Below are 17,528 nucleotides of genomic sequence, written 5' to 3' on the forward strand. Positions count from 1 at the left end.
AATGCAAGATAATGATATCTAAATGCTTCCTGCCTTTCATCTTTTTCCGTGTCAAGGCTGCTGGAAACTAAATGAGACTGTAGGGAAAGCGCCTAGCAGAGTGGCACATGTAAAGGTAATAATGCTAATTTCCTTCCCATCCTTCTTGTGCTAAGGGCAGAGATCCAGAGAGATTTGGAAATGGGCACAAACCATTTCTAGTAATGGCGATGACAACCATAAGGGTGAAAAGTCTGAGTCTGTTGGGATATGGATGATTGAATTAAACAGCCATGAAAGTTGAATACTTCTAGATGGAGTGGGTATACCTGTGGAGACATGGAAGCCACATCACTTAGAAGACTTTTGCATAGGGACGCCTGGGTGGCTCAGTCAGTGAAGCGTCCAACTTTGGCTCAGGTCACAGTTTGTGGGTTCGAGCCCCGCATCAGGCTCTGTACTGACAGCTCAGAGCCCGGAACCTGCTTCAGATTCTGTGTCTCCCTCTTTTTCTGCCCCTCCCCCACTTGCTCTCTCTCTCTCTCTCTCTCTCTCTCTCTCTCAAAAATGAATAAAACGTTTTTAAAAATTAAAAAAAGAGGGGCGCCTGGGTGGCGCAGTCGGTTAAGCGTCCGACTTCAGCCAGGTCACGATCTCGCGGTCCGTGAGTTCGAGCCCCGCGTCGGGCTCTGGGCTGATGGCTCGGAGCCTGGAACCTGTTTCCGATTCTGTGTCTCCCTCTCTCTCTGCCCCTCCCCCGTTCATGCTCTGTCTCTCTCTGTCCCAAAAATAAAAATAAACGTTGAAAAAAAAATTTAAAAAAAAAAATAAATAAAAATAAAAATTAAAAAAAGACTTGCTTATAAACGTTACAATGTAATTAATGTTACATTGTTACTACCCTCTTGATAACCTCCATTGTCAATATGTATCAGATTTATAACATTATTACTCCTTCCTTCCCTATTTGGGACGGAGACCACTCAATCTTCAACAAAGGGTTTAGAAGGTCAAAGACTGGATTAGGCCATTCCTGCCACTCCCACTACTGCCTACACACAAAGGAACATGAACTGAAATCTATGAACTGCTTTCAAAGACAATCTGCAACGCTAGTTATGAAATGTAAGAACCAGAACAGCTGGGTGATTCTGCCAATAAAACCGCAAGTTTTAAGTGACAAATCTACAAGATTTCCAGCAATAATTATGGACCAAGAGTGGGGAGGTAGGAAGGGTCAGAAAGAGTGTTGGCACCCTCCATGGCAATGCTACAGTATAGCCAGCACAAATGTAAACACAGGTAGTTTTAGCAATGTTACCTTTCACTACAGCCATGGTCGCACTCTCCTGTAATGGTGTCTTAAAAGAATCAAACCCAAAGACCTTCTTCAACGTGCTCCGGACTCGACGTTCAGGGTCAAAAGAAGGGTGGGTGCTCATCTTAGCGACAGACAGTGGCCAAAAGTTAAGGCATATGGTTGCGATGAAAACCCCCTGTTCTGCTTTTAAAATACTGCTTATTTTTCTCTAAGTAAAATTTGCTTTATTACTCCCAAGCAGTATATTATTTCCAAGTAACATAGCTCCAGGTGAACACCCTCAAGCAACATATTCCTGGGCAATTAACATGTCCACTTCTATGCTGAGGAAAATAAAAAACATTGAACTATGCTATGCCGCGGTATGGCACGGAGCTAGAAATCAGATCACGAGAAGAAACACAAATGTCTTTGGAATCCCTTGGAGAAGATGGAATTGTTTTTCTAAGATCCACCTTCTGCTCCTTTTATAAGTGTTGCTATCACGGCCATTCTACCCCGACCCCTTCTTCCCACCTCCTGGAGGAGAGCTCATCGCTTTTCTTCCTCTGTTAAACCCCCGTTAGCTCTTTTCTCCCTTCCCCAGCCGAACCCTCCCTCTCTTCACCCCAAGATATCAGAGCTGGCGGTGGGCCACCCCGGAGCGAAGGACTCTTGCCGGGCCGCTGCTGCCCGCTGGTCGGGAACTACTCGAAGACCCCCATATACCACCCCAAACTCTGAGAAGCCAAAAGGCTGGGGATTCAGTGTCAGCTAAAACCCACACAACCTTACATCCGTCGCGCAGTGATGATGTCACGGCAGCCTGGCGGGAGGGGCGGGGCCACGCCCAGAAACGGCCGTTTTGATTGGTTTCTGGTCAGGAACCGGCGCGGGTTCTCCTGGGATAGGAAAAAGTCGCCTTTCCGCACGGAAGTCGGCTTCTTTGAGTCGTAAGACTGAGGCGCGCCGGGAGTAAGATGGCGGGGAAGAAGAATGTTCTGTCGTCTCTGGCAGTTTACGCGGAAGATTCAGAGCCCGAGTCCGACGGCGAGGCTGGCGTCGAAACAGCGGGCAGCGCGGCTGGTGAGGCCTGAGTAGGGAGCTGGAAGGGGAGAATCAGGTGTCTGCTCGGAAAGCTGCTCACCTAGCAGGGCGGGAGGGGAAGAGATGGTCATTGTGCCCCAGGTATCGGGCCCCGGAGCCCCGAAGCGCGATCGAGACCCTGGTTGGGACAGAGTGGACGCCCTGGAGTAAGAATGGACCATCTCCTTCCGTTGATTCGGTTATTCTGCCGTAACTTAATGAAAGTCTTCTCCATGCCGGGCGTCGTGTTGGGCATAGGGATGGGCGAAAGATGGAGAGGATCCAAAGCTACGGATCCGCCACCTGTTCCTTCTAGGCTCGTTGTGTAATGGGGGGAGCGATGCGTAGAACGTACGTGGAGGGTGGTAAAGGTTGTGTCTTGTTAAGTTTGTAACTTTGCATTAGGAATGTGCCCTAGACTCATATTGGAGCTTTTAAAAATCTGGTCTCGCTGGCGAGAGTAATTTGTAGATTTGGGGTAGAATCTGGGCATTTTGTAGCTTTTTAATACTCTTCAGTGATTCCAGTACTTTGTAGGCTGTTGAAGCCCATCAGTGATTTTGTTGCCCTACTCAGGTTGAGAATCACAATGTTAGGAAATGGGAACAGATTTCTTTGGCATCATAGAAAGGGCAGCAAGCTACCTAACATATCTGGGGCTTCCTTTCCTCATCTGGAGGTTAGCTACTCTCAGTTTTGCATGCCCTCTTCCAGTCAAGAGGTTCTCTGGTGGTTTCCCAGTAATTGTAGCATTCTGTATTTTTCTTGTTGTTGTTTGTTTTGGTTTAAACATAGAAGACTTAGCTTCTCAAGTAGGTATGATTGGGAACTCCTCTCAGTGCCCCCAGTTAAAATTACTGTTCCTAAAGGAGAACACAAAAATGATGGCAACAGAGTCTTTATCTTGTATAAGAAGACAAGTTCTGGTGCCTCGGATACAGGGTAGAGATACACATATCAAAAGAGGTTTTCCAGGGGCGCCTGGGTGGCTCAATCGGTTAAGCACCCGACTTCGACTCAGGTCATGATCTCATGGTATGTGGGTTCGAGCCCCGCATCGGGCTCTGTGCTGACAGCTCAGAGCCTGGAGCCTGCTTTGGATTCTGTGTCTCCCTCTCTCTGCCCCTCCCCTGCTCATGCTCTGTCTCTCTGTCTCAAAAATAAATAAAAACATTAAAAAAAATTTTTTTTAATTAAAAAAAAAAAAAAAGGTTTTCCAGGCCCCTGAGTGGCTCAGTCGGTTAAGCATCTACTCTTGATTTCAGCTCAGGTCATGATATCAGGGTCATAAGCTCGAGCCCTGTGTAAGCTTAAGATTCTCTCTCCTTCTGCCCCTCCCTTGCTGTCTCTCACCCTAAAGAAAAAATAAATTAAAATTAAGATAAAGAGGTTTTTATACAATGTGCAGTATTAGTTCAGAGAAGAGAAGCCTTCAGTTGTCATACGAGGTGGATTAGAAGCATGAGAGAAAGGGGGTGCCTGGGTGGCTCAGTCGGTTAAGGATCCAACTCTTGGTTTCAGCTCAGGTCACGATCTCACGGTTCATGAGCTTGAGCCCTGCATCAGGCTCTGCGCTGACAGCACAAAGCCTGCCTGGGGTTCTCTCCCTCTGCCCCTCCTCCACACTGACTCTCAAAATAAATAAACTTAAAAAAAGAAAAGCATGAGAGAAAGGATTTAGTAGTTGGTTTTCTTCCATGTTCTTTTAATGACTTTATTGTGCTCTTTCTGAAGGCAGTTTCTGGGCCTATTCACGGGAGATTTAGGCTCCCCTTTGATCTTCAGAGATAGTTCTGGCCATTCAAACCACTGAAAGGTTGTCTTTCATTTTTGTATGCATTTATTCATTTTTCTTTTTCCCTCTTTCAGAGGAAAAAGGTGGATTAGTATCTGAGGCCTATGGAGAGGATGACTTTTCTCGCCTTGGAGGTGATGAAGATGGTTATGAAGAAGAGGAGGATGAGAATAGCAAACAGTCGGTAAGTCAGTCTCTTCCCAAATCCAGAGTTGTTCAAAGCACCATTTCATTTGTCAGAAACTTTCTGAACTGTACCGACAGTGTTCCATTCCATGGCCAACGTCATTTCCCCCTCTTCCCCTCCTCCCCCCCTTTTTTTTGTTTGGTATCAGTTGAAAACTGAAAACGAAATCTGTTTTCATCTGGACCATTTTGTATTAACTTTTGAATTAAAATTGGGGGGAAAAGACAGTGGACTATTCTGTTTAACCCAGATATCAAAGAATGTTTCATGTTCATTTTCTTTGCTAAGATAATTTATTCCATTTGTGACAACACATTCCTCCTAACTGATTTATTATTTACATCTGCAAAAACCTCTGTGTTATTTTTAATCTTGGTTTAAATCTTTCAGCTTATTAAAAAGATTAGGAAGGAAAACTGTTTAGCTTTTTATTTTTGGTTTGATCCTTCTGAACTTCTTTCTTGACATCTTACTTGGCACTTTTTATCAGAGTGCCTTTGGTTCTTGAGCACAAATCTTGCCTGACATTTAATATGTGCTGGCTACAGAGAAAGCTGTCTTAATTAACCGGAAAGCCTGTTGATATACTATCACCTGAACCTCATGAGCCAGAATTTAAAAGGAGAGAGAAAACAAGGGTTCAAGCGGGGGCTTAGCACAAAGATACACTAAGTGAAATCTGGATATAGAGTCTGGCTCTTTAGCAACACCGTTAATTGAAACAGTGTACTTTATTATTTGTTTGAAAGCTTTCTTATGCATTGATATGTAATTGTTAGCGTTAAAATGCTTTCTAGTGAAAGAAAAATGCGTTTTGTATTTGATGCTCTTTTGGAAGATATTTTCGTGCCCTTAGCCCCACCATTTATGCTGATAATTCAGAATTGACTAAAATTGTTTAGAAAAGCTTTGCAAATTGTTTTCTTTTCCTGACTTTCTCACATGCACACATACTGGCTTAACACCATAACTGTTTTCTTCAATAATTTTGCATGATGTGTTTCTGAAGTGTTGTTCCACATTGGCTTTGCTTAGAATTTTCATCATATTTACACTTTATTTCATATCCTAGTAAAGTCCTCTCATCAAATTCCAATATAGACGTTCTAAAATGTGATTGTCTTTGGCTGAGCTACTTCTCTGATTATTTGGTGTGACTGATTTCATTTTAAGGAAATCATGGAGATTGCATTTAAACCCTTGGACTCACTGGCACCTGACAGGACAATTCAGTCTCAAACTCATCAGTATAATCTGTTCGAGTCTCGCGGGTGATGTTTATGTTAACATCTGGGGCGCTATTTATGCTTGGGTTAAGGTGTAGCTCGATTGAAAAAAGCAATTTCAAATGAAACTTAATTTTTTTTCCTGGGTGTTAACTTAAAAGGCTTCTGTGCATTGGGGTGTTCTGGGAGCAGATGTGGATATAGCTACCTAATAGGGTAGCTGATCGTTGACCTTCACTGGCATTCAGTGGAATGGTGGGCTAGCTTGTGTGAGGCCAGTGCACGCTTTGGAGAGTGCCTTGTTCACATGGTGCTTTGTGTCAGGCAAGCTGTTTGGATCAGGAACAAGACTGGGGAGAACGGGTCAGTGGCAGTTCTGTGAGAGCCTGGATGGAGGCAGGGTCTGCTCAGCTGAGACCCAGGAAAGGCTGGCTGTTGCTCTTTAGTCCTTCCCTGGGTCACTTGCCCTGGTCATTTGATACCTGTCTTCCTGCTGTTCATGTAGCTGTGAATGTTCCTGGGCTGGAGTGCCGGGGTGTAGTATACGTGGGTCATGGCACTCCGACCGTGAACAATGTCACGGTAGATCTGAGTCCAATGTATTTGTGTGTGTGAAAGTCAAAGGAAGAAAGGTTCACGTTCCTGGTTTTAAATAATTGATACTTCATTGAAAACACTGTGCCCTTTTTATCCTGTGGGGCCTGGTCTTCTTTTCTGAAACATGACCGCCTTTTTCCATTTTTATATATGTGATTTTTAATCTCGGGCATTTTCATCGCTGTAGACTGTGACACTGCTGGAGTAACGACTTTGAGCTGCTAATGTCCTCCCTCCCCACCCCCGGAACATCTCCTTCTCCCCTTCTCTTTCTCTAGTTCTGGGTCATAGGGCAGGGGAGGGGTTCTTGGTGGGATGGCCCAGGCTGGGTAAGTTACTCCAGCCCCTAGTTATGCATGTGAGAACCCTCAGGCCCACTCCTTTAAGCTTAATCCTCTAAATTCTTTGTCTTGTAGGAAGATGACGATTCAGAGACTGAAAAACCTGAGGCTGATGACCCAAAGGTATTTGGTGTTGGCTGTGGTGGGGTGGCTGGATGCGAACAAGGCATTGTAACATTATGTCTCAGTTCCTGTGTCTGGTCAAGATTGGCCCCACTAACACACCCTGCAACCACGTGTAAATATTCTGGGATGAAACTAGCTTTCTAAAGAAGCCTGGAGGTCACCATGGAATGAGGAAGTCCTGAGGCAGTTTGGATTTCCAGAAGCACAGACAGTGCCTTATCTGCAGACTAGAAAGGGGAGAGGCCTGGCTGAGTGTCACCACCTGCCTGTGCTCTACAGCCAGGTGAGCTTGGTGGGGTCACTGTCCCTACAGGTGGGTTAGACGTGGGAATATTTCTAGAATCAGGAAGCCCTAGGGGCTGCCGTTTGTACTCTTTAGTCATCTGGGTCAAAGTGAGGTCTCCCCAGCTGTTGGAGAAGCTGCACCTAACTCTTACCTCCTCCGGCTGGTACCCATCCACTCTTGGGTAAACAGAATGGTCTTTCGGGTGTATCCTTCTGATAGTTCCTTCCCAGTAGCAGCTGAGAGTAATTAAAGACATTTCCTGTCATGCTCCCTGACCTCTTGTGATGATGGCTAAGATCTCATTCCCCGTCCCCTGCAAGTAGGCTTACTGTGCTATGCACTGGGCATCAGTATAACTGTGTTTGTTAAGAACGCGGTCTTTAGGAAACATTTCTCTTTCAAAGAGGAAGTCTTAATTCCATCACTCTAGGCCTGGGAAATATGGGCCGACTTTTGTGATTAAAAACTGCTTTGAAACCAACTGAAGCCTTCAGGGCAACGTAGTGAAACTCTAGAAAATGGTCCCAAATTGTAATCAAAATGGTAGTATGTCCAAAAATACAGTTCAAATTTGAACTGGTTCTGTGTTTGGATAGAACTGTGGCGACCATTGGAATAAAACCCGTGAAAAGTTGTGGATGATGCAGATAACACATTTCACCAGGAAAGGAAGTTTGGGCATCAGCATGCAGAAAGAAGAGAATATTGAGCCCTGGGCACAGCAAATGTCACTCCTTTCTGTGCCAAGTAAGGAACCCAGGCTTAACTCACGCAAGCACTACGAGCAGGAGGGTGGACGTGTGGCCTGGATCACAGGTGGCCATACCTCTGCTTGGGCTCGCAGAAGGAACATGGCCAGTAGTAGCAGGAATCTTCTGTCTTAGTAGTCGGGAGCGTGTGGGCCTTAGAGCCCACGCGTGAAGTGAACCCGAGGAGCTGCCAAGTGCTGGGGCTTCAGTGTGGAGGGAACGGAGGCAAAAGGCTCAAAGTCCTGGGGAAGTTGGCTGGAGAGAAAGGTGCAGGTACTTTACTGTCAGCCCTTCTGGAAAAAACAGCAAATCCCCTGGGAATGAGGAAGAACAGCCAGGGCTGGGGGTGAGGTGGACAGAATTGGGAAGTTTGTTCATGTGTCTTCTGCTCAGTCTTTCTTGGAACCACATGAAGGTTGGAAAGACACGTTTATACTTAACCCCTTGACTGATGTGCTTTACTGTATTTCATTCAGTCATTTGAACTTTTAGTCTGGTTGTAGAATGAAAAGCTTTCTGAGACAGTTTTTGTTCTTAGGGAGCCCTTGGAGAACAGGACAGAACCTACTCTCACAGCAACTTGACATAGTTCTTTTGGAGGCTGAGTGTGGAAGGGGTCAGACAGAGCTCTCCCGCTCAGAGATCCTCAAGTCCAAAAATCATGAGTGTTAGTGGCATCTCCAAGGACTAGAAACAGTCCCCAGCATGAATCTTCTGTGCTCCCATGCCTTAGTCCTGGCGTTGGCTTCCTCTCTTGCCCTCAACTGGCATCAGACTATCTTGAGGTAGTGACCTAGACCTCAAATGCCTCCCAACCCTCCCTCTACTCCGGATCTTTTCTGGCGCATTTAATTGGCTTTTAACAATATTTTTATCTTCCACATCTTGAATTTTGAGTATTTCTGCCTTCGGTATGTGAAATTTCTAACAATAAGAATATGTCACCAGGATGGATTAGGGGTGTCATTTATTTTGGTTGTGAATGGATTGATGTCATAACTGTCTTTTCCACCAGATGGCACTCCTTCCTGCCTTGGCCTTTTTTTTTTTTTCTTTTTTCTTTTTTATTTATTTTGAGAGAGAGAGTGCAAGCGAGGGGGGCGGGGGCAAAGGGAGAAGGGGAGAGAGAATCCCAAGCAGATTCTGCACTCTCGGTGCAGAGCCCAACAAGGTCTTAACTATGAACTGTGAGGTCATAACCTGAGCTGAAATCAAGATTCAGACGCTTAACCGACTGAGCCACCAGCCACCCCAACTGCCTTGGCTTTTTAAAATCTGCTTTTGATTTTTTACTACAGCAGTTCTCAAAACATTTTGGTGCCTTTACACAATTAAAAGCTGAGGATCCCAAAGAGTATCACTTCATTTAAAATTGAGAAACATTTGGGATGCCTGGGTGGCTCATTCGGTTAAGCGTGCAACTTCGGCTCAGGTCATGATCTCGCGGTCCATGGGTTCAAGCCCCACATCAGGCTCTGTGACAACAGCTTGGAGCCTGGATGGTGCTTTGGATTCTGTGTCTGCCCCTGTTTCTGCCCCTGCCTCACTCGTGCTGTGTCTCTCTCTCTCTCTCTCTCTCTCTCTCTCAAAAATAACATTTTTTTTTTAACTTGAGAAAATTTTTAAGTATTTTTAATGTTTATTTTTGAGAGATTAAATAACATTAAATTTTTTTTAATTGAGAAAATTTTTAAATATTTTTTTAATGTTTATTTTTGAGAGAGACAGAGACAGAGCGTGAGTGAGGCAGGGGCAGAGAGAGAGGCAGACACAGAATCCAAAGCAGCATCCAGGCTCCGAGCTGTCAGCACAGAGCCTGATGCGGGGCTCAAACTCACGGACCGTGAGATCATGACCTGAGCCGAAGTGGGACACTTAACCGAATGAGCCATCCATGTGCCCCTTAAATATTTTTTTAAGGTTTATTTATTTATTTTGAGAGACATAGAGTGAGCAGGGAAGGGACAGAGAGGAAGAGAGAGAATCCCAAGCAGGTTCCACACTGTCAGCACAGAGTCGGATGTGGGGCTCGAACTCACAAATTGTGAGATCATGACTTGAGCCAAAACCAAGTTGGACACTTAACTGAGCCACCCAGGTGCCCCAGATATTTATTATTTTAAAATAATTAAATCCATTACATGTTAATATAAGTCACATTTTAACAAAAAATATTGCTGAAACCAAAGAAAGTGAAACTGAAAACACAAAGACAGGCATTGGGTCTCCTAAAGGTCTAACATCCAGTTTAACGGACAGCCAGCTAGGTTCTCTTAAGTGCTTCTGCATTCAGTCTATTGCAGTGCGTTGTTTTGGTTGAAGTAGTTGAAGAAAATCTGGCTTCACACACAGGGCATTAGAAAGAGGACAAGTATCTTAATAGCCCTTTAGGTGATTGTGAATCTTTTTCTTTGATTCTAGATCAGAACTCAACAGGCAGTGGTTTCCTAAAAATTAGCTGCACTGTAGGAATGTGAACCCTTCTCAGTGAACTTTCTGTAGTCTGCTTCATTAACCTCCATGGGTCTGCCTTGCACTCTCAGTGGCTCTTTTAGCCACACTGGTATTGCATCCTCCAGCACTGGTGACATGGAAAATGTTGGTTCACTGAGATCTCCAGTGATGCATTTTGTCTTATAATATCCAAAAAATTATATTTGTTAATGACATTACCTATCTTATCAGACAAGCCATTAAGTATTGGAAAGCTGTCTGCTCCCAGTGGGGATGTATACATTTTCTAAGATGCTAGTTTTTACTTGAGATCTTGAATTGCTTCATTTTTTTAGGAACCGTCTGCCAGTTACTCAAATCTGACTAAGCACCGTCATTCTTTCAAGTAAAAATGGCATTCCATGAAGAAAGCAACTAGATCAGCTTGTAACTCCCTCACTTAAGTGCTTTTCCTTGAGGTAACCATTGGACCTCAGTGAGCAGCAGAGGTGTTTATGTGACCTCTCATGTCATCACACAAAATGCAGAAAAATAATAATAATTAAATTTGTACTCAAAGGTCAAGACTTAATAAGGTGCATCATTTTTACTCCTTCCCCAAGGCTATATGTATATATATATTTTTAAACTGTATTTATTTTGAGAGAGAGGGAGAGAACCAGTGGGGAAGGGGCAGAGAGAGAGGGGACAGAGAATCCGAGACGGGCTCTGCCCTGACAGCACGGAGCCCAATGTGGGGCTTGAACTCAGGAACCGTGAGGTCATGACCTGAGCCGAAGTCAGAGGCTTAACCGACTAAGCCACCCAGGCACCCCAGCACCAACGGTATTTTTAAGTGAAATTGGCTTTTTTGGTAACTGAGAGTGTCCCTACGGCCAAAACTCAGTGCAGCTGCCTTGATTTGTTCTAAAAGGCCAGCAGTTGCCCCCCATTGCTCCTGCCAGCGTAGAACAGTGAAAAAGGCAAGTGATGTCTTAGTACTAGGAAAGTAGTTTTGACCTTACAGACCTCCAGGGATCCACAGATCAACTTTGAGAACCACTCTTCTTCAGAAGCCAGAATCTTGGGTCAGTCATACTAAGTAGTTGTTTGGTGACTATTTCCACTGCTCTGTAAGTGTCCAGTGAGCTGTCAGCCCTGTGGGACCTTGAGCTGCCGTGAGGGGGGTAGTATATCCAGAGTAAGACAAGACAGCCCCTGTGGGGTGGAAGTTAAGGTTCTGGAGTCATAGACCTGAATCTGAATTCCAGCTCTCCTTGGAGAAGTCCCTTAACCTCAGAGTTTGCCACCTGGGAAATAGGCTTTTTTTTTTTTTTTTTTTTTTTTTTTAACATTTATTTTTGAGAGAGAGAGAGTGTGAGGGAGGGGCAGAGAGAGGAGACAGAGAATCCGAAGCAGGCTCTGCACTGTCTGCGCAGAGCCCAACACGGGGCTTGAACTCACAAACTGTGAGAGGGTGGCCTGAGCCGAAATCAAGAGTCGGTCGCTTAACCAACTGAGCCACGCAGGCACCCCAAAAACAGTCATCTTAAGAAAATCTGCCTCATTCATTTTACGTGAGTTAACTGAGTAAACCTGAGTTGGTAATTAGCTTAATAGTGTCGGCATGTCCATGTTCAGGAGCATTCGTTGCAGTGACCTATGCTTGCTTCCCAGGCTGGTCACCCTGTCACTGGGCTTGTGTGGGAATATCGAATTCCACATTTGGAAACTGGAATGCACTCAGAGGAGAGCAATCATGAAGGTGAGGGGACTGGAAACCACATCACATGAAAGGTTTAGGAGCTGGGAGAGGCAACCAGGGAGGAGCCTGCAGTGTTATCTGTTGTTTGGAGGTCTGCTAGAGGGAGGGGAGGTGGAAGCCACGTGCTGAACTTGAAGCAACATACAGAAGAATTACAGGGACTGCGTTTGTCTTCACATAACGAAGAACTTTTTGTCCTCTCTGACCAAACGTGGGCTGAGCTGCTTTTTAAGGTAGCGAGCTCCCTGTTTCTGGACCTTTTTCAAGACAAATTTTTGGGGGGTTGAGTAAGAAGTGATAAGTTGAGTAAGAAGTGATAACTCCCGGGGTGCCTGGGTGGCTCAGTCTCAGGTAAGCATCCAGCTCTTGATCTCAGCTCAGGTCTTGATCTCAGGATCATGAGTTCAAGCCCCGTGTTGGGTTCTGTGCTGGGTGTAAAGCCTACTTAAAGAAGAAAAGAAATGATAACTCCAGACCCACCTCTAGAGAGAGCCTTTGGTCCTGATCCATCCACCTGAGGAGGAGGGATTAAGCTCTGGGTGGCTGAGTTTGCCCTTAACTAGAGAAAAGAAGGTGGCTGAGCATTCCACGGGAGGCAGAATGCTTCGACACTTCTGTTCCGTCATGTCTTTTCCTCTAACTTCAATTTTCTGGTCTTAACCTCCTCAGTAAGCAACCCGACTCAGCCCGACTCAGATCTGACTACTCAACAGAAGGTGGCACTGCTGTCCTAGAAAAAGTCAGAGCGGAAGTGGCAGACCTCTGTTCAGCTCTTTAATGCAGGGACAGGGGTGCCAGATGGCTTAAGTGTTTCCTCCATCTGTTTGCCCTTGGCATATGGGCTTCCTTTTCCCACTCTCCTTTGTCTGTGTTCTACCTCGGTTGCCCTGGAACGTTTTCCCTTGTTTATTTTTTTCCCCACTCCCACAGTTCCTGTGGATGAAGGTATTTCCACTGGCTTACTGTCTCTGACACACCCTTCCTTTGAAAACAAACACGGGCATTGATGACCTGGCACGGGAAAGCTGGAGCGGCCCGTTGCCAGCTAACTGGGAGGGCTGGCTTCGCTATGTGGGGTGGGAATGCCGGCCTCCCTGAGGTGTTGCAGTCCCAGCTTTGACCCAGGGAAGGAATCCTCTTGGCCCAAAGAGCAAACATCTGTCAAAACAAAATAGCCTCTCTGGGTCAAGAAGGTGGCATCGGGTGGGGGAGAAATGGTTCTGGCATTTTTTAAAAGATGTGCATGCATAATCCTAGTTAAGACAAAACATTTTTAAGATTCTTGGACCCCGAAATTAGTGCAGAAATGTGAGTTCACACCTTGGAGCCAGGCTAGTGGACTTGGACCCAGAAGACCTGGGTCGAGCACAGGCTTGGGTTCCCTCCAGCTGTGGGACCACAGGCACATAGCTTCGGCTGCCCTCGGCTCATCTCTGATGCCCGCTTTACCAGGTGATGTGATAGCTACAAGAAAGGATGCATAAGGCCGTGTTTTTCACAATCTAAAATGCAGTTGTTGGCACTCCTTGGCCTTTTTGGCAAAACTGAGTCGGGTCAGATGTCCTCATCCTGTATGTCAGAAGTTGCCACATTTTCTCAGTTCGTAGCACCCTTGGCGTCTCAGGAATTTTTCACAGAACTCCTAGGCCAGGGGTGCCCCGCTGGCTCAGTCAGTGGGGCGTGTGATTCTTGATCTCCGGTTTATGAGTTCAAGCCCCATGTTGGGTGTAGAGATTACTTATAAATAAATCTTTAAAAAAAAAAAAAAAAGAACGAACGAACTCCTAGGCCAAAAGAAATACCTAACAATTAGCTCTAAAGAATCAACACGACAATCCTCAGAATTTGATAGCCACTTGAAAAAATACACATGAATCTGTGTGGTATCTGATAGATGTTGAGTAATGCTGTGTTTTCCTTGAAATTTCACGTTGTGTGCACCTTTGTGAATTTGCTGTAGTTCCCTGGGGGTGCCTTGATGGCAGTTTAGGGACTGTGTTGGTAGATCATCTCTGAGTTCCAGAGCAGAGGGACTTGATGAGTCCTCACTTACCCTCCCCAGAGACCTTGGCTCGGCCAAGTAAGTGGGTCTCACCTTTGGTGACTGTACATAACACACTTGAATTCCTTTAAGAAGGTCAAGTGTCTCAGTCGCCAAGTGTTATTAATTGGCTTGCGGTCTAGAGGAAGGATCTGCTTTGGGGTAGAGCTGACTCCGTAGTCTCCCGTTGCTTCTCTTCTCCAGCCTCTCCCCCTACCCAGCATTGTTACTGATCTTTGCAAGTTTCAGAATGCTACGCCTGCAGACTGAAAACTGCCCAGGGAGCTTGTTTCCGACGAATTCGTTACAGACCACTGATTTTTTTCGGAGAACTTTCAGGAGCCTGCCGGCAGTTGCACGTGGGCAGCGCTTCCCGTTGAAACCCTCGATTCTCTGTATCAACCATGTAAGGAAAGAGGCTCTGGAACATGTGCCAGCTTCTTCAGGACTGCCGCAGCACACGTTTTCCCATTTGGGCTTTGAGCGTGTTCACTCAACCTCCAGGACTTTGAAATCAGAGAGGGAGATGCTCAGGCTTTTCATAAGCAAGCAGCATAGGGTTCTGTTCATCATGAAGGACACCCAGAGGGGCGGGTTGTATGGTGTGGTAAAGGATCCACGAGTCCCTTTGTAGCCTTCACGCGTGGGTCATCGTGTGCCTTTGCTGGGTGAGCTCTGGGAGAACCCACACTTGTGGAATGGCCTACTGAGAATTATTTTTCAGGATGGTACACCGAAGGTTATCTGTTAGAGCATAAACTTGGGCTTTTTCTTAGAGTTCTTTGACTTGGAAAGAATTGCATGGTACTGTTTTTCTGGTGGTTACCTTATCAGGGGTTTGTTTTGATTTTATTGTCAAATTATTATAATAGCAAGAATGGAAATTTTGAAAAAAATATCATCTAATTCCACAGTCCTCTAACAGGTGTCTCATTTTCCTTCTTCCATCTTTTTGTTTGTCTGTATGATAGCGTACGTATGTTTCTATCTGAATATTAAATGTTTTCTGTGTTGTTACAGTCTCAGCAATTATAATAGCAGGACATAACTGAAAATTTAAAAGCTAAACACTTAGGGGTGCCTGCGTGGCTCAGGTGGTTAAGCGTCCAACTCACAGTTCAGCTCGGGTCATGATCTCATGGTTCCATGGGTTCGAGCCCTATGTCAGGGTCTGTGCTGACTTCTTGGAGCTTGCTTGAGATTCTCTCTTCCTCTCTGTCTCTGCCTCTCCCCTACTTGTGCTGTCTCTGTCTCTCCCAAATAAATACATACATACATACATAAATACTTTGAAAATTAAAAAAAAAAAAACTAAACACTTAAAGGGTCACCTAGATGGCTCAGTCAGTTAAGCTGCCGACTCTTGATTTTAGCTCAGGTCATGATCTCACAGTCAGTTTGTAAGTTTGAGCCCCCATGGGGCTATGTGCTCACAGCGTGGAGCTAGCTTCAGATCTTCTGTCTCCCTCTCTCTGCCCCTCCCCTGCTCATGTGCGCATGCTTTCTCTCTCAAAAATAAATATTTTTTTAAAAACCTTTTTTAAAAAAGCTAACCACTTAAAAATTGTGTGGCATGTGAGTTATATCTCAGTGAAACCGCTACAAGAAAAAGGTTTTTGTTTTTTTGTAATTTTCTAAATACCTTTAAACGGGAATAGTAAGGAAAGGTTGCAATCCACCAACTTTTTTTCTAGAAGTGAGACCAGTCATTAAAACACTCTTTTTTTTTTTTTAAGCTTATTTACTTCTGAGAGGGAGAGCAAGAGAGAGACAGAGTGTGAGTGGGTGAGGGGCAGGGAGAGAATCCGAAGCAGGCTCCATTCTCTGAGCTGTTAGCACAGAGCCCGACGCAGGGCTCGAACTCAAGAACCACGAGATCATGATCTGAGCCAAAGTCAGTAGCTTAACCGACTGAGCCACCCAGGCACCCCTACACTTTTTTTTTTTTTATGTTTACTTATTTATTTTGAGAGAGCACGAGCAGGGGAGGAGCAGAGAGGATCCCAAGCAGGCCCCATGCGGAGCCTGACGTAGGGCTTGATTTCACGACTGAGATCACAACCCGATCCAATATCAAAAGTTGGACATTCAACTGACTGAGCCACCCAGGCACCCCATCAGCACACTTTTTCACATCAATTCCCGTGGAGCTAGATAGAATAAAACCAGAGTTAGTACATTACAGTAGCAATAAAAGTATTTGTAGCTACTATCGAATAAAATACCATGTAAGCGGTTTCTTTCCAGTTAGACTCTGGTGGATGGAATACATGCCGTGCTCTTTACGTGGGTCAGAAGGAATAATGAGTTCCCATTACAGTCATCACGATTGTTCACCCAGTACAAGATGAGGGCTTAGTGGTAGTCAGGATTTGGTAACATTCCTTCTGTCAGCACCCAGAAAGTCCCTAGGCTAAGGACAAGGGTGGTGGTACCCACTTGGTTGTATGATTAAGTTTTCAGGACCAGTTGTTCCATTCAGATCAACTCAGACATTACTCACTGGAGCAGTAGGGCCTCTGGAGCTGTCGGCCCTGATCGTTATAGTTAAAAGGTAATAACTTCTGGCTGTCTTCCCCTTAAGTTGAGAGCTTAACACTTCGTTTGCCCTGTGACCTGCTACAGAGTCATCCCTGAAGAGGTATTTTTCCTTCTTGGTCTTTGATGTTGGCTTCCCCGGTGGTTGAACCAGAGGCTTCCTAGAAACTGTCATTATCTGCCGCCTCTTAGTCGAGAAGGAGATCAGAAGTTGGGAAGCAGTTATGACTAGGCTTTAGAGTCAGACAGACTTGGGTTTGGGTCCCAGCATTGCCACTTCCTGGGCAAGAAGCTGCTTTGTTGTGCTTTGCCTCGGTTTAGTCATCTGTAAGATGGGAATAATAACATCTGCCTCGTGAGGTTACTGGGAGATTTGGATAACGTATGTTAGTTTTTAGTGAGTTCTCTTGTTTAGGGTGTGTGAGCGAGAATGTGTACTTGGTCCCTCCATCTTGGTTTTGTTATCCTACCTTCTCCCGTGTGCTGCCTCCCATATGTACCCCATAATGCTTTTGAGTGCTGATTAGAAAAAAACGTTACAGCATGACTCACCCAGGACCAGAGGAGGAAATGGCCCTTGACCATTGCTGGATTGGGAGCCATCCGCTCTTCTTGCTGGAAGTTGTAATGTGACCTTTGAACTGCTGAGAATGCTCAAGCCTTCTTAACATTTCACGTTTCCTCGTTCTCATCCCGATGAATGGCCAGATGGCCTTCTTTAATCAGGCTAGGGTCGCCCTTGCACAGGTGGGAGACCACAGAATTTCCATGCTGAGGAGAACACCCCCCAGTACACGCTCCCAGCCGGGGTCTGTGGTTCTAAGTGGTGACCTGATAAGAAGCAGACACGACTGAGGTTGGGAGAGGAGGAGGGTGCACGCTATGGAAGGAGCCCTTTTGTTGTCCAGACCGAAAGGATTCCAGGCTAGGTCCTGTGTCGAGCTGCCTTCCAAAGAAGGCCTGGCTGCATCTTAAGCTGAACACTGCTGGTAGAAAGGGAATCGCTGCGAGTGATCTCCGGCAGAGGGGAACGGCCATTAGTCTCCCTCTGCCCTCCCCTCTCGGCTCCGCCGAACTGC

At 45.5% G+C, this 17,528-nt stretch overlaps 2 protein-coding genes across 4 annotated transcripts in view; one reads left to right on the forward strand and one right to left on the reverse strand.

Moving 5' to 3' along the window:
* RECQL5 (RecQ like helicase 5) overlaps window positions 1-2,100 on the reverse strand; it is a 35,758-nt gene extending 33,658 nt beyond the window's left edge. The window contains exons 1-2 of the mRNA XM_003997154.5: window positions 1,918-2,100; window positions 1,301-1,435 (exon numbers count right to left, since the gene is read on the reverse strand). Of these exons, the coding sequence (XP_003997203.1) occupies window positions 1,301-1,421 (121 nt within the window). The 5' untranslated portion in view covers window positions 1,422-1,435; window positions 1,918-2,100. The remainder of the gene's footprint in view (window positions 1-1,300; window positions 1,436-1,917) is intronic.
* A 102-nt stretch (window positions 2,101-2,202) lies between these two features.
* The window catches only part of SAP30BP (SAP30 binding protein), a 36,659-nt gene continuing 21,333 nt past the window's right edge, over window positions 2,203-17,528 (forward strand). Inside the window, exons 1-3 of one of the 3 annotated variants that reach the window (XM_019818252.2) lie at window positions 2,203-2,365; window positions 4,235-4,344; window positions 6,587-6,634. In XM_019818252.2, the coding sequence (XP_019673811.2) occupies window positions 2,260-2,365; window positions 4,235-4,344; window positions 6,587-6,634 (264 nt within the window). In that variant the 5' untranslated portion in view covers window positions 2,203-2,259. The remainder of the gene's footprint in view (window positions 2,366-4,234; window positions 4,345-6,586; window positions 6,635-17,528) is intronic. The other 2 variants (XM_003997156.4, XM_019818253.2) reach the window with 2 other exon arrangements.

Source organism: Felis catus, chromosome E1 (genome assembly GCF_018350175.1).
Source record: "Felis catus isolate Fca126 chromosome E1, F.catus_Fca126_mat1.0, whole genome shotgun sequence".
Classification (NCBI taxonomy): Eukaryota; Metazoa; Chordata; class Mammalia; order Carnivora; family Felidae; genus Felis; species Felis catus.